Here is a 16,465-nt window from a genome sequence, read left to right as displayed (position 1 = left end):
ACTTTAAGGATCTCTACATAATTATTTATTCGCAAGAGGCCATTTTAGTATTTTATCTCAAAAACAAATTTATTCACCAACCACTGTTGAAATATGAAATAATGAAAGAAAGAAAAAACATATTATCTCAGTGGGCAATTTATTAGGTAAATCTGTACACTAGCTTGTTAATGCAAATATTTAATCTGCCAATTATATGGCAGCAACTAAAAGCATGCATATGTGGTCATGAGGTTCAGCTGTTCAGATCAATCAGTCTCTAGAGTTTCAAGAGAATGGTGCTAAAAAACAACAAACATCCAGAGAGCAGCAGTTGTGCAGGCAGAAACGTGTTGTTAATGAGAGGTCAGTGGACAAGGGCCAGACTGGTTGAAGCTGACAGGAAACTGACAGTAACGCAAAGAACCACACATTACAACAGTTGTATGCAGAACAGCATTGCGGAACAAACAACACGTCAGTTGTGGATAGGCTACAGCAGGAGAAGACTTAGTCTAAAGTCTAAAAAGTAAGTCTAATAAATACCTAATAAAGTGCTCACTGAGTGTATGTAGGCTATGTTAGAGCTAATGTTGGCATTGAAACATAACAAATGTGCAATGCTATACCATTTAAATACGCATGATCTAAACTAATGAGTCATCTGATGGAAACTTTTCACAAAGTGTCACTGTTAGAGTCAGCATACTCTTCCCTTGAAAACTTGATATTTCATTGTATTCTAACGTTATGTTCAGTATGATGTTCACATGATTTTGTAAGATTAGATAAGGGGGGGTTTTCCAGGAAACCCCCAATATGAAATGTCATATCCTTTCTGTCACAAGCATGGCTTTAGCAGGACTTCCTCAGTTTCCTGAACATTACATTTTTAACATCTGTGTGACTTTGTGGGTCAGTGGAATGAGCAATATCTCCACTAAAAAAAAATAGTACAGGTCTACCTTATAAAGTGATCACTGAGTTTATATTAGTATTTCAGAATGTGAATTAAATATTAAAATAATAGAACATTAGACTTGCTTGCTTACTTGCTTACAACATAATGTTGAAAAATAACATGACGGACATCATAAAATTGTGATGAGTTGTTAAAAAGAATTTAAATTGTATAATGTATTTTAAGGGTAGAAACCATAGCTATCACATAACAATGAACATCCACACAGATTTGCTTTCATCTAGCTGTACATATATCAACAGACATGTTTAATGGACATCAAAAATTGCCAGGAGTAGGTAAAAATAATTGTTATTGTATAACAATATATTTTAAAGGTAGTGACCATAGTTATCACATAACATGAAACATCTACAAAGGTTTCCAGTCATCCAACTGCACATATACAGTACATATACACTCACTGAGCCCTTTATTCGGTAGACCTGTACACCAGCTTGTTGCAAATATTTAATCAGCCAACCACGTGGCAGCAAATAATTGCACAAAAGCATGCAGACATGGTCAAGAGGCTCAACTGTTTTTCGGAGCAAATGTCAGAATTGGAAAGAAATGTGATTTTGAAAGAAGTGACTTTGACAGTGGAATGACTGTTCAGGGTGGTTTCTCCTGTCTTTTAGGAAACAAACTGTAGTAAGCACACGCCCATGTTTTTCTTTATGTGGCTTATCAAATAAAACAGCCATATCTGTGGTTAGGCCCTTCTAACAGGAAGAAGGAACAGTGGTACAGTACCATTGACGCTGACAGGCTGTCATAGCATATTTATGATTAGCATAGTGTGGTTCTGTAAAGGTTATACATAATGAAAATAGCCCCCCTCCCAACACCCCCCTTCCCCCTGCACACACACACGCACATGCACATACACACACACACACGTACACATGCATTGTTTTGTACAGTAACACACAGCTTTATGTATTAAGCTCCTTATACATCCATAAAGGCCATAGACAAAGGCTGCCCAACCCTGTTCCTGGAGATCTATCTTGGGTATTCATCCAAACCTAACAAAGCATGCCTAATTCAGTAACTAGAGATCTTATTGAGTTGCTAATCAGTAGAATCAGATGTACCAAATTAAGGTCGAAATGAAAATCTCCAGGATGGTAGAACTTCAAGAAATGTCAAAAACATTGTGTCAACTGAAGTCTGGAAATCTAGCTCAGTAATATGAAATTGCTCATATTTTTACATCGAAGCTTCCATATTTTTGTCTACTTATGGTCACTGTCATACATGTTGATTTTAGCCACAGGGACAGCCGACTGCTCATTGTTACAATACTGAATTGAAGCAACTTTGTTGCTTTTCAAATTGAGAGAAGAGCATTTTTTGCAAGAGCCTCCTTTAACCAGGAGTAAGATGATGATAATGATCAGGGACACAAGTGAAGCAGTGAGAAGAGTAACTATCGTGATAACAAGTTTTGGACGGGGGTGGCACAGTTTGTAATAGTCGCTTAACGAACGAGCAGACATGGCCCCATTGCGGCTGTAGAAACAGGTGGCTTCATCCAGGTCGGGGATGCGAACCTTAGCCCCTCGCAGGTTCTCCAGCCACCCAGCGGTACAGCAGTTGAAAGCGTTGCCAGAGACAAAAACAGCCTCCAGACGTGAAGCTGGCCAGGTGAGGAGATGCTCGTCGAGCAAGGCGAAATCGTTGTGCCTCAGATCCAGTTCCCGCAGTGGGGAGCAGCCCAGAGAGTCGGGTAGAACCTCCAGCCTGTTCCAGGCCAGATCCAGTCTCCTTAGCACCCCAAAACACTGCAAACTGAGGTCTGAGCTCTGCATCTCATTTCCGGATATGCTAAGCAGCTCCAGGGTCCCCTGCAGGCCTTCAAGGGCACCTCCCACCATTGTCATGGCCTGGTTTCCGGAAAGATCCAAGGACACCAGAGGAGTGTGCTGGAACGTGTGTGGGAACAGAGTCTTGATACCATTCTCTCCGAGGTTGAGGTGTCTCAGAGTTTTGACTGTACTGAATGAGACACAGGGGGCACCGCTGGTGTTCCTTGGTTGCAAAGGCTCTGATTGGTTGCCAGGGCATGGGTTCACCAGGTTGCTCCAGAGGTTTAGCGTTTCTATCTCTGGCAGGGCCTCGGCCAGTCCGAGGGACCGAATCTGATTGCGTTGCAGGTCCAGGGAACGCAATGAGGGGAGGAGCTCTGGCTTCTGGGCGCCCGATTGGCTGCCGTTTTTTTGGATGGCACTGTGGCCAAAACCATGCAGGCAGTTGCTGCTCATGTTCAAGGCCTCCAGGGAAGGCAAGTAGCTCAGAGTTTCTGAAGGGAAAGATGTCAACTGATTGTTGCTCAAGTCCAAGTGAGCCAGTAGCTCCAGGCTCTGATCAGAATACATCTCATAGCTTCCCTCTGTTCCGTAATGTATTTCCTCATACAGAGAGCTTGCTTCTAAAATGGATCTTTCTGGTACTAAGATGCCCAGCTTGTTGTTCTGTAAATGGAGATATCGCAATTTATTTATTTTGGGGAGCATGGGAAAATAAAGGAGGCTGTTGTAGCTCAGGTCAAGCTTTTCCAGCTGATATGAATCATTACTATAATGGGTGAGGAAGAACTCTATGGAGTTTCTGCTGAGGTTCAGAAACTTGAGCCCATGAAGTCTAAAATCACATATGCAGGCCAGGTTGTTACCTGCCAGGTTCAACCAGGCCAACCTCTTGAGGGCCTCAAACGTGCCCTCCTCGATGTCCAGGATGAGGTTGTTTTCCACATCGAGGCTCCTGAGTAGATGGCTCCTGGAGAAGAGCGAGGACGTGAGCTTGGTGAGGGCATTACCCGCGAGTTTCAAGTGGTTCAGAGAATAGATTTTGTCCAAGTAGAGTTTTGCGCCGCTGTCGTTCAGACCGTTGGAGGACATGTCCAGGCTGTGGAGCCCGAGCAGGTCCCAGAATGCAACGCTGCTGGAGTCAGCGTCCTCATTCAGAGCGTTCCCTGCGAGGATCAGTGTACGCAGTCTAAACATCCCCTGGAACGTCCCCTCATGCAGGAATCGCAGCCCATTCCCACTGGCGTCAAGCTCCTGCAGAGACCTCAGGTCCAGCACACCCGTGTCTCTGATCCGGTTGTTGGACACGTCCAGTCTCCTTAGCCCCGGCTCCACTCTGGCGGGAACGGAGGTGAGGTTCAGGTTGCTGCAGGACAGCTTCTCAAGATTGACCTGTTGCGAGTACAGAAAATGTCATTGATGTTTGGTAGGCGTCCTGTACTTAGATTGATAGAATTTGAAGCAATAAAATAGTTAGGTATATATACAGTCAGGTCCATAAATATTGGGACATCGACACAATTCTCATCTTTTTGGCTCTATACACCACCACAATGGATTTGAAATGAAACGAACAAGATGTGCTTTAACTGCAGACTTTCAGCTTTAATTTGAGGGTATTTACAACCAAATCAGGTGAACGGTGTAGGAATTACACCAGTTTCTATATGTGCCTCCCACTTTTTAAGGGACCAAAAGTAATGGGACAAATTAACAATCATAAATCAAGCTTTCACTTTTTAATACTTGGTTGCAAATCCTTTGCAGTCAATTACAGCCTGAAGTCTGGAACGCATAGACATCCCCAGACGCTGGGTTTCATCCCTGGTGATGCTCTGCCAGGCCTCTACTGCAACTGTCTTCCGTTCCTGCTTGTTCTTGGGGCATTTTCTCTTCAGTTTTGTCTTCAGCAAGTGAAATGCATGTTCAATGGGATTCAGGTCAGGTGATTGACTTGGCCATTGCATAACATTCCACTTCTTTGCCTTAAAAAACTCTTTGGTTGCTTTCGCAGTATGCTTCGGGTCATTGTCCATCTGCACTGTGAAGCGCCGTCCAATGAGTTCTGAAGCATTTGGCTGAATATGAGCAGATAATATTGCCCGAAACACTTCAGAATTCATCCTGCTGCTTTTGTCAGCAGTCACATCATCAATAAATACAAGGGAATCAGTTCCATTGGCAGCCATACATGCCCACGCCATGACACTACCACCACCATGCTTCACTGATGAGGTGGTATGTTTTGGATCATGAGCAGTTCCTTTCCTTCTCCATACTCTTCTCTTCCCATCATTCTGGTATAAGTTGATCTTTGTCTCATCTGTCCATAGGATGTTGTTCCAGAACTGTAAAGGCTTTTTTAGATGTTGTTTGTCAAACTCTAATCTGGTCTTCCTGTTTTTGAGGCTCACCAATGGTTTACATCTTGTGGTGAACCCTCTGTATTCACTCTGGTGAAGTCTTCTCTTGATTGTTGACTTTGACACACATACACCTACCTCCTGGAGAGTGTTCTTGATCTGGCCAACGGTTGTGAAGGGGTTTTTCTTCACCAGGGAAAGAAGAAAGAATTCTTCTGTCATCCACCACAGTTGTTTTCTGTGGTCTTCCGGGTCTTTTGGTGTTGCTGAGCTCACCGGTGCGTTCTTTCTTTTTAAGAATGTTCCAAACAGTTGATTTGGCCACACCTAATGTTTTTGCTATCTCTCTGATGGGTTTGTTTTGATTTTTCAGCCTAATGATGGCTTGCTTCACTGATAGTGACAGCTCTTTGGATCTCATATTGAGAGTTGACAGCAATAGATTCCAAATGCAAATAGCACACTTGAAATGAACTCTAGACCTTTTATCTGCTCCTTGTAAATGAGATAATGAGGGAATAACACACAACTGGCCGTGGAACAGCTGAGCAGCCAATTGTCCCACCGTTCACCTGATTTGGATGTAAATACCCTCAAATTAAAGCTGAAAGTCTGCAGTTAAAGCATATCTTGTTCGTTTCATTTCAATTGTGGTGGTGTATAGAGCCAAAAAGAGGAGAATTGTGTCGATGTCCCAATATTTATGGACCTGACTGTATATACATGCAAAGGATATGCAACAAAATACTAAACATGACTACTTTTATTCACGTAACATTGCTGTGTCCCAAAAGGTATGGTTCTCTGAAATGGGGGCCTATGTTCAAACACTGCTTCTACATGGTGAAACCAAAATGTACCAAAATTCCCAAAATGTATAAAATGTATAAAAATGTATAACATTTTATTAAAATCTGACAATGTGCACTTTAACACTTTTATTGCAAATCTCAAATTGCAAATAAATAAATGATGGGTCTTTATCCCAAACATTATGCAGGGCACTGTTAGTTGCACTTCCTGAGTGCAGGTACTGCAAGAGAAAGCTTTCTGTATCTAGTCTGGATTCTAGGCTTGTGGCTGCCTTTGGAGTCTACTATTAATGTTGTCAACATGAGAATGTAATATAACATCACTCATGATGAAGCTTAACTTAATATGTTTTTGCAAATTGCTTTTTCTTTTTTTTTTAGCTATATGGGACAGGATGTGCGGGCAGTGGCTAACAGCAGGCCAGGACTGAGATCATAATTTTAACATGCAAATTTATATTTGTGGTGCTTCTACTTTTGCCTAAATGTGTGAACCACCACTGGCCGTGAGTGGCCCTTAAGAAATTAAATACTTCACTTTATTTTGTATTAATTTATTTTGTTATATAATTCCATATTCATTTAATATGTAACTGAATTCTGTTTTGGGATTGGTCAAAAGTATCACATGTTTACAAGAAAATATTTTAAGAACATATAGTAGTTGAATTTGAATCATCTATAACAAATTTAAACAACAGGTTCAGGTTTTATTTTTTTCTCAGTTGTGAATGAAGGTGTCCAATGTGGCTGGTATCCCCCATTCCTTTTCATCCCTTCACCTCCACATCTTCCCCTCCATCTCTTCTTTCTTCTTTTGCCTTCCACCTTTCTCCACCTCTGCTTTACCTCTCCCCCCCCAGTCATCCATCTTTCCTTCACGGTGGTTAGCACTGATGCCTCACAAGCTGGACAATTTCTCTGCATGGATTTCTCATGTTCTCCCTGTGGGTTTCCTCCAGGTATGCTGTTTTTATCTCACAATCCAAAGACATGTAGTCCAAGGTCTACAGGTGAGAATTAGCCTCTATTAATTAACTCTAACGCATTTACAGAAATTCTCTTTCACCTCGTCAAACAAACTAGGAGACTACTTCATCTCCTTCAACTCTCATTTCTCCTTTACCTCTCCATCCTTTTTTTTTTTACCTCTCCATCATCATACCAAGCATCCGCTCCTTCTTGTGTCTACAGAAAGGGCCAGATGTGACTGAGATAAAGTACATCTATCCCTCCTACTGCACATCCTTATAACACCCCGTCTTTGCTCTATTTCATTGGACTGTCACAAGTGAAAAGGTGGTAGAAGGTGTAAAGGGTGGGGAAGGTAAGTGAAGGCCTACCTTTACGCAGCCGGGTGGAGTTGATGATGTCCCACGCGCCTTGTGGAAGGCACTGGAGTCGCCCCGTGAGCCAGACCACAGAGCAAGAAGGACGCAGAGGAACGCTGCAGCGACCATCCTCTCTCTACCACTGGGCTACATGTCTCACAGCTAGACGTTCAGCATCTCCATTTATAGCTCTGTTATTATAAGCAGGAGGAGAAAAAAAAACTCCCTGACCGTGGGAGTGATGGGAGAGGAAGTGATGCGTGGACATCAGTTCCATCTACCACCACTGGTAGAACTTCAAGAGAAATGTGTATTTTAACTTTGTCTAGCCTAAAACATTTACAGAGTTTGAATTCTTTGTCTCACCTGGTCACATAGAGCACTTTTTTGTCCCTTTTTTATCCCTTTTATTGCAATATTACTTTGGAGTTTGAAGGCAGGAAACATTTGCCCTTCCATGCCAGACAGATCCATTCATCTCCTGTTTGTTCCGCCGGCAGCTATTCTGTGAAAACCGACCCCCCTGCTCCCCCGCCCCCCATCCCTGTGTCTAAAATAGAAGGGAAAAACAATTAATGAAATAGGTTACAGACAAGGCAGGCAGCAAGGTAATCCCAGAGACTGGAATAAATAGACTCTCAGAAATAGATTAAATTGATAAAAACCTACATGCACACACTCGCAAACACACATGCTGGCATAACGCATACAAATGCGCATAAACATACAACATTAACACACACACACACACACACACACACACAGACCCTCATGTGCATACACAGTATGTGATACTGTATATGCACGCATACACAGTATATGATATACACACAATAGAAACATACACGTATAGAACGTATTTGAATTACACATAACACATTAACAATTTTAATGTACACGCACACCCATACTGTTATGGCCAATCCAGGGCATCCCCTGCTGTAGAGTACAGCATGTAAATGATGGAAATTACCAAAGAATCACCTGTCTGTAAGACAGGCAGGGGTACCAGAGCAGCTAGCCAAGCCTGGGGCATTCCCCTGAAAGGAGGGTCACTGTGGCATAACTGAAGACTTCAGAAAGACAGGCTTTATCCTCAACAAGCACTAGTAGCTTACATCCGGAGACAAGCCGCCTTCCTATGATATGTCAGGCTGCTGGGAGCCAGAGATAATGTCCATCGGTCTCACAGCGTATCGCGGCGATGGCCTCAAAACCTGGCAGTCTTCAACCATTTAAGTGATCACATTTTTCTTTCTATTTTTAATTCTGAAATGGAGAGTTGACTATATAAGGCCTGCCAAGCTCTGGGTCCTGGAGGCCTGCAATGACTGCAGGTCTCTGCAGTGCATTTAGCCAGCCAGTGTGACTTATGTTTACCACTGAACTGCTGAAACATGCTAAAAACCATCAGACACTGCAGGCCTTCATACCTGGAGCCTGACAACCCAGGCCTATATGATTATAAATGTGTGGGGGTGTGTCTGTGTGTAAAAAAAAAAAAAAAAAAATATATATATATATATATATATATAAACATTCACTTAGAAGGTGGAAGTGCAAGGACTGTGGGGCAGAACTGATACTTTGGCATCAGTGCTCCCTTATACCGTGCTCACCATCTGTGAAGTTCTAACAGTGTCATAAAGGCATTAACTATTTTTTGATTTCACATATCAGACTTAAGAAAATCTTGTTGTTACTTATCACAACCGATCGAGCCAACAGCACTCTGAGATATATTTGGTTACATGCAAATGTCAGGCCTCTTGGTTGTTTTGACAAATTTCCAGAAAAGACAGACATGATTCAGATGGGTGTGTCTTGTGATGCTCCAAAAGCAGATGGCTGGAATTTCTGAGGGAAGATATTGTGGATTGTGAAAAAACAGAAGGTCTGTGGTCTAAGACACCCTCACAAATTTTTTAAAAGGCGAGTGAAATAGCCATCATTTATCATCTATTATAAATGAAAAGTGCTTTTAAAGAAGGATATCGATAACAAAAATATGAATGGCTTACAAAATTGGTTACAATAGTCTTAACTCTGTCATGGTCAGTGAATTTATATAGCCATTTTCACAATAAGAAAGTGCTTCAAAAAGTAGCAGGCAAACTCCCCTAACCACCACTAGAGTGCTGCAGCCACCTGGGGGATACACAGCAGCCATTTTGTGCCACACATCAGCTGCACTTTGTGGTATGTGCCATGACGCCAAAATACATTTGCTTTTGTCATTTTAATGTCTCCATTTTTTTTCTGAATTCAGAGCTTGACTCAACAGTAAGAATTTTGCTAGTCTATAAAGGGCAAATTTTTTCTCGTAACGTTTAGGAGATGCTGTCAAAATAGTTTAACGCAACTCTAATTAGAACGAGTTCCCAAACAATCCCATGGCCCCACTTGTAAATATTTGTTTTCATCTCCCACCACAGCTGTCTGGCTGATGGAAGCTTTGTGATTGGATGTTCAGATACGTAAAGTTTACATGACACAAACCAAAATTCAGAGAGGCACACAAAACACATGCATCTTTTTAATCCTCCTTACTTACACTGCGGGTATTCAGGGATCATGTCTTTTCCCCCAAAAAATATTTTGAGAAATCCCCCAGAAGTTCCAGAAATAAGAAATTCTAAACCTTTCTCAAACACAATTTGCATCAAATGTTACAATGATACGAGTAGATAAGAAAAATAATTGTTTATGCACGCATTCATACACACACGGCGCTGTTTGTATTTGGCGAAAGTCCACTGTCCTTCACCTTGTAAACTCTCACTAGTGCGGTGCAGTTTCCATTACTCCAGAAATTATGTGACCCACAGAAACATGATTGAGGTTAGCATATAATCACAGATATTTCTTGCTTTGGAGTAATGGCAAAGCAACCAATCTTACAACAAAATCTTATAGAATCAGATGAATATATACAGCAGAATTAAATATGTATTTTTAACCCATTAAAATCACTTCCAAACATACATAAAATATCACATACAGATATTTGTAAAAGAAAAAATAATTTTCACCAATAATCAGAAATAACATTCCTTCATGAAACTACATGTTGGTAACATTTGTGGATCGCCTTCAAATTTTAACATCTATTTTACAAGCAAAATATCCAGCTGTGGACAAAGTGATGTTACCACGGACAGCTAAGCAAGTAAATAGTGTAATACTGTACACAGATGCACCGTGTTTATTTCTACAGACCAGTATTAAAACAAGAGATAAACAATTTTTACAGTATGTCTTTTCTCCATGATTCAGAATTACCATCTGTGGCTCTCAAGTTCCCACAGTGTGACCGGTTCTCCAAGGGTGCTGCAGTTGAAACGTGTACTCCTCAGGTTCGCTCTCTTATGAGCCAGAGATTCACAGAGCCCTATAGTCCACACAGCTGTAATGAATGGAACTAGCGCCATCCAGAGGAGAGGGGCATTTCTCACTGATGCCTGTGGGCATCAGCCATGGTGCGGGGAGGAACAAGCTGGGCAGGGATGGGTGCGCAGTTGTACTCAGGGGAGGTGTACAATTCCAAAGAAGGTTGAGTCTCCATCCATGGAAACCTGAGCCTGAGGTCGATCCAGAATCACCAGTTCTAGCTCATCTTCGCGTTCCAGCTTCACAATGCCTTTTAAAGGACAGACATGGGTTCAGTAGAAACACAAGATGTGCGTGTGCAGGCATACGCTCATGCACACACATATGCACAGAGTGTTGGTTGAACTTGTATTCATATTTAATTTAATTCATATTTGGTCTCTTTTTGTTCGATAGGAACACCTTTTCTAGCCACTAGCTCTAGAGTCAGAGGTCAGAGGTCAGAGGTCAAAGGGCTTACCTGCAGTGTAGCAGGTGTTGGCAAAGTTGTTTTTGGGCATCTCCTGAACACAGTGCAGCAGGTCGGTGAACCTCTGCTCTGATCCAGACACGCTGGACTTGCGTCGCTGGATTACATGACCCATAACTATATCACGGTTTTGGAACAGGACCTGGTGCAGGTTTCAATACAGTGGCAATGGTATCAAAGGTCATCTTTATTGCATACATGGACTTTCACCTTTAAGGTGATTCAATGAAACATTGGTATTTAGGTAATTTCTCACAATGGCGATAGAATCGTAAAACGTGATAATATCAAAACTTGTTCCTCTACCTGGCTGAACACCATATAATAGCCATCTTGATGTACAATTATTTTATTGTCTTTTGATGATATGGCTTCCCCATTCTGAATGGAAACAGTCCAAGGAATCACCGTCACATTGCCTGCGCACAAAGCCATACTTTAAAGGTCAGAATCCTGGTCATTTTCAATAACAATGACAATGATATTGGAGCTGAATATAGCAGCTCTCTTTGGTGTTAGGACTTAAATCGATTGTGAAATGTGACAAAAAGCAGACAGGCACCAACCAGAGGTTGAGTGAGAGTATTGACTTCAACTTTGGGGGAGCTGCTTCATGAGCCAATACAGCTTCAATACCGGCCAATAATGTATTTTCATTGCCCATTATTCCAACACAGCACAGCATAGCTTCTCATTCAAACATGCAAAAAAATAAGTCCCTGCAGCATCCATGTCTGAAAAGTTACTCAGGGTGAAGAATCTGCACAGGCCTGGTTCCGCATTGAAAATAAAACATCAGACCGAGGCCCACCGGATGGGGAAAATTTTAGCAGGTGGAACCACTGCATACCTCGGACTAGGTTTGCTTTGGATGTAGCAATAAGCTGCAGAAGTGAGCGTTGCGCTGTGGACAGAGAGATGAGAAAGGTAGATACACAGTAAACACTCGTACTGAAGCCTTTAATGGTCTGCTCGGCAGAACAGTTATGATTTTCAAGCAATAGCTTCTTGGTGCGGCGGGTAAAATGACAATTTCCTTCTGCCATTAATTCAAACCTCACTGTGGTTCAACTTACGACCACAACATTTTACACGCAGACAACTGGTTTCATAATGCAACCCTGTATAGAAGTGAGCGTCATGGGTTAGATGACATGCGTGGAGTGACTCAGACTGGACCAAGCGGTAGTGAAAGTGGCACTCACCTTCAGGTCCAGCCTGTTCTCGCTTCATTCTCAGGAAGGAAATCTTAAGTGGATCTTGCCGGCCTCTCTCGGTTTTTGAATGACGCAAAGTAGAGGAAGTTGCCCTTAATTTCTGAACGACAACATTCAACAAATGAAATGACCAGTCCACACTACTCACTATCCACTCTACGCAAAATAACATTAAATTATATCTTTTAGAAATAAAAAAACTAAAAAAGATAATTTTTAAATGCATGGCATACCTCCCATGTTGCAGGAACGTGCGGTCCATTGGAGAGATCTGTTGATGTTGACCAGCTCAAGTGAGACAAAATTTCCCCTTTGAGTTTTTCGAGATCGTTTCTTAGAACACTGACTTCGTGAATCAGAAAGAGGCTCAGGGTCAAAGCCACAAAAGTCACAAACATTGAGACATTGTAATGAGTAAGGATCGTACTCCCGGAGAGGGAAGTCTTCACAGAAATCCACCAAGACATGACTGGCTTCAGGCATGTACACGCCATCACAGGACAGTTCTTGTTACGGAGTTGACAGGAAATAACAGTGCACACTGTTCAATTTTAAAAATAGATAGAAAATGAGGAACTTCAGATTAACTTACACTATACAACTCAACTTGATACACACTTGCCGAAGAATGGCCAAAAACATAGCTTGCAATATTAAGGAAATTATTAATAAAATATGACACAGAAATGATTAATAATGTACAGAATATAGTTTTTCTGCCAGGTTTACCTTTTAACAAAAGTATTTAACAAAAAAACTTTTCAGAGGCCAGAATTTGCGGTTTTGCAGAACATGCAAATTGATGCCAGTTTGATTCACAGAATATGTACAATTTGTACAATAAAAATATCTTCAAATTTGTTTATTTATGAACCAGTAAAACCACGACAGAACACAGTCGCCATCTCCTGGCTATATTCGGTAAAACTTTATGGGCTGCAATTTTCAAAGAGAATTTTAAAAACAATATAAAAACATATTATTGACAGACTGTTGAGGGATCAAGTGGTGGCCATAAACATACATGGTTATTAGTCCTTAAACGATGCCAAAAAAGACCATAAGAAACCAAAACAGAAGGATATGAACGAAAAAAGACTTTAATTGTATGAATTGAGAAATAAAGTCGATTTACAAAAAAAGTACATTCTATTTATATATACATATGTACAAACACAATACAGTTTACAAATGTACAGAATATTCCACAAAGCAGGATAACAAAGACATGTACTACCATGACTTACACAAAAGCCAAATGAGCAGACAGGCTTCCTACAATGACTTATAGGCTGGATAAAACAAGAAAACCGAGAGGGGAAGAGAAAAAAACTAACAAAAACAAAAACACTATAGCTACTGTGAGAACATCTTGCATTCCTGTTTATTTATATTGCAATTTTGCAACATACACTGATGTGAACTCTGGTTAAACAAAGCTTATTAAATCTAATCAGTGGGTCAATAATTTAGGAGGCTAACAGAGATACCTTTGAATACTATCTGGCAATTTGGAAGCAGTTAAAACAAGTGACTTGAAAAAGTGACAAACCTTTTGGCTATACCGTAAATAATGTTATAAATGTGAGATACAATTCAAATACATGTTCTCAAAAAATAAAGTACATGTCATTCAAGAAAGGCAGCAAAAAAATACATTTCTTCAGTGACGAGACATGTCAAACATTTAACTGAAATTACCTACAACCAATGAAAGTAACACAAAGTCTTCAGGGATGGGCCATCCTGATAAAAAAAACCTCTGTCAATGAAAACGTAACTGGATCCAATACCAACTGGATTCACCAACATTCACTAACCTTAATGGGGCCCATTTGTTGATCACAAGTGGTAAATACATTTTAAAGAGAGACCCTGGAACAGACAAAACACAGCACTGTACTCATTTCAACAGCTGCTTGCAAGAAAATGTCTGGGTCAAAGTTCTATTTCCTAACAATAGATTTAAAACTTAGCGCTGTGCAGTGTTATTCCCTTCTAAAACATAACAATGGAAAACAGGCCTTTTTCCACAAAAATAAAACACTTCTTATGCGCATTGAACGGAGACTTGATGCCATAAAATGGGGCAGGCAGCCTTTGCTTTTCAAACTCCTGCCCTAGCAACTCAAATTCCAAGACTAATGTCCCGCTAAATAGCAATGCAAAATTAGCAATACTGGACAACTCAATGAACATTACCGATGTGATTAAACCTTCTGAAGCTGGCAGGGGTTTGGAAAAAATTGGAACCATTAACGGATTAAAAAATAAAATAAATAACTTGCACAAAAGAAAAACTCACTGGAGGAAACCTGTGATGAATTAAACCATTTGTGTTCGTTTTGTTGTGATATTTCACAATGGCTTCCAGTTGGTCAGTTGTTTATTTTGTAAAAAAAAATGGTTTCCTTTAGGAGGGTACACAGGGATGTCATGAAGCAGACACAGGCATGCCAGTGAAGCCAGTCTAAAAACACATCCATTTTCAAACGAAGCCATGAATCCTGATGGAGCTGTGGCTATATGGGGGGGGTCATCTTATAAATACCCTTGAATATTACTATAATTTGCTAAGAAAAAAAAAAAAATTACAATATTGTTTGTCTGAGACATTTTTTCATCACCATATAGTCATTAACCCATTTTTCCTGGTAGAAGCATTTCCTCTTAAAGTGGAACTTCAAAGAAGAAAACTTCTCACAGGGATAAACTTGCATCTTATCAAGAAGAAACGCTATACAATTGCTGTAGTTTAGTACTGCCATTCTTGGAAAAAAAAGTAGTTACATTTTCAAATGTTAGGCCTGCTTTTTCACAAAAGAAATGCACCTCTACAGACCTGAAATCATCTCAATAAATAAAGCTCATGTGTGCAAGGGAGCCAGATCAAAGCCTGCTTATACACATGCCATCACATCAACGTATTTATCCCACAAGATTTGTTAGTCTCACAATTTGTCTATCCCAAAGGGGTACTCAAAGGGATACTCAAAGGGATCAGGGGAGTAATATTTTGTACAACTGGACAACGCTATAGCATTCTTTTCTTATAAAAAAACCCCAAAAAACCAAAAAACATACACACACAATTCTTGCTTTTGTGAACAATGTCCCAGTTATGGAATACTCTTTCCGTCTCCCTCCGCTTGCAGGTGCGCTGTGTTTACATCGTCCATTCCTTGTCGCGGTGGAGACTGTGGAACGAATGGAAATTTGAGCGGCTGATCTGAGGGGGCTGCAGGACGCAGTCTGATGTACAGATGTGTATATATAGGTAGGTACATACAGTGCCCATCAAAGCAAAGTCGTCCTTCATCGTCGAAACCAAGGGGCTGTGCACTCAGCAAAAGAATCCCCAACATGAGAATGGCAAAGTTTACCATTGCTTGTTTATGTATATATATATATAACTGATTAGTGTATATGTAAGAGATGAGATGAGTGTATGAACTACAGCCAGGAGTGAGCAGAAGGAGGAGCAATGATGCGGGCGGGGTGAAAGGTCAACAAGGGGTCGATGTGGGTGGGACCCGGGATGGAAGAGAGGGTGGGGGGCGACGGTGCAGGCAGGAACGAGCGGTGGGATTCAGGAGTGGCCGGAAGGTGGGAAGTCCCCCAGGCGGATGCTGCCCAGGAAGGTGGTGTGGTTGGTCATGCTGATGGACGTGTCCTCGTACACCATGCGGATGGATATCCTCTGGCGTGCGCGCAGCGAGCACACGCCCGCCGTGTAGCAGGTGTTGAACTTGCGCTGGCCCGTCTCGATGCTGCGCGTGCAGCGCAGGAAGGGCGTCTTGTCCACCATCACCTCGTAGCTGGCGATGTCAGTGAAGTTGAGGTAGTAAACCTGGATGTCACAGGATAAGACAGGAGAGGGGGAGGGTGTTGGGGAGAAATATCACATCTCATTCGCACAATAAAATAAATATTGAATATAAACTTTAATATAGCCAAAACGATATAGTCTACGGAACGCAATGGGTTTCCATGCAAGATAACGTACAACTAACAAGTCATTTTCTTGCTTTACCAAAATAAGGGTGACCTTTCTTTAATAGTTATGAAAGAACGTGCATTACTACCAGTCCAGGACTGGTCAGGGCGGTTGAACCACGCGGCAGGGAGG

The 16,465-nt window shown here is 41.3% G+C and overlaps 3 protein-coding genes across 3 annotated transcripts in view; all 3 read right to left on the bottom strand.

Moving 5' to 3' along the window:
- Positions 1-1,810: 1,810 nt before the first annotated feature.
- On the bottom strand, positions 1,811-7,414 carry LOC133123970 (transforming growth factor beta activator LRRC32-like). The gene is made up of 2 exons (XM_061234719.1): positions 7,273-7,414; positions 1,811-4,146 (listed from the first exon to the last, which is right to left on the bottom strand). The coding sequence occupies exons 1-2, from the start codon at positions 7,387-7,389 to the stop codon at positions 2,182-2,184; spliced, it is 2,082 nt and encodes a 693-aa protein (XP_061090703.1). The 5' UTR covers positions 7,390-7,414; the 3' UTR covers positions 1,811-2,181.
- A 2,369-nt stretch (positions 7,415-9,783) lies between these two features.
- LOC133124616 (tumor necrosis factor ligand superfamily member 13B-like) lies at positions 9,784-12,848 on the bottom strand. The gene is made up of 6 exons (XM_061235971.1): positions 12,570-12,848; positions 12,325-12,436; positions 11,970-12,023; positions 11,426-11,538; positions 11,111-11,261; positions 9,784-10,900 (listed from the first exon to the last, which is right to left on the bottom strand). Exons 1-6 carry the CDS (start codon positions 12,828-12,830, stop codon positions 10,785-10,787), a joined length of 807 nt encoding a protein of 268 aa, XP_061091955.1. The 5' UTR covers positions 12,831-12,848; the 3' UTR covers positions 9,784-10,784.
- A 3,007-nt stretch (positions 12,849-15,855) lies between these two features.
- LOC133124797 (ectodysplasin-A-like) overlaps positions 15,856-16,465 on the bottom strand; it is a 41,306-nt gene continuing 40,696 nt past the window's right edge. Inside the window, exon 8 of the mRNA XM_061236285.1 lies at positions 15,856-16,186. Within this exon, the coding sequence (XP_061092269.1) occupies positions 15,926-16,186 (261 nt within the window). The 3' untranslated portion in view covers positions 15,856-15,925. The remainder of the gene's footprint in view (positions 16,187-16,465) is intronic.

This window comes from Conger conger, chromosome 3 (assembly GCF_963514075.1).
Source record: "Conger conger chromosome 3, fConCon1.1, whole genome shotgun sequence".
Taxonomy (NCBI): domain Eukaryota; kingdom Metazoa; phylum Chordata; class Actinopteri; order Anguilliformes; family Congridae; genus Conger; species Conger conger.
Note: the sequence above shows the minus strand (reverse complement) of the source record. Positions and strands in the feature narration are given on the sequence as shown.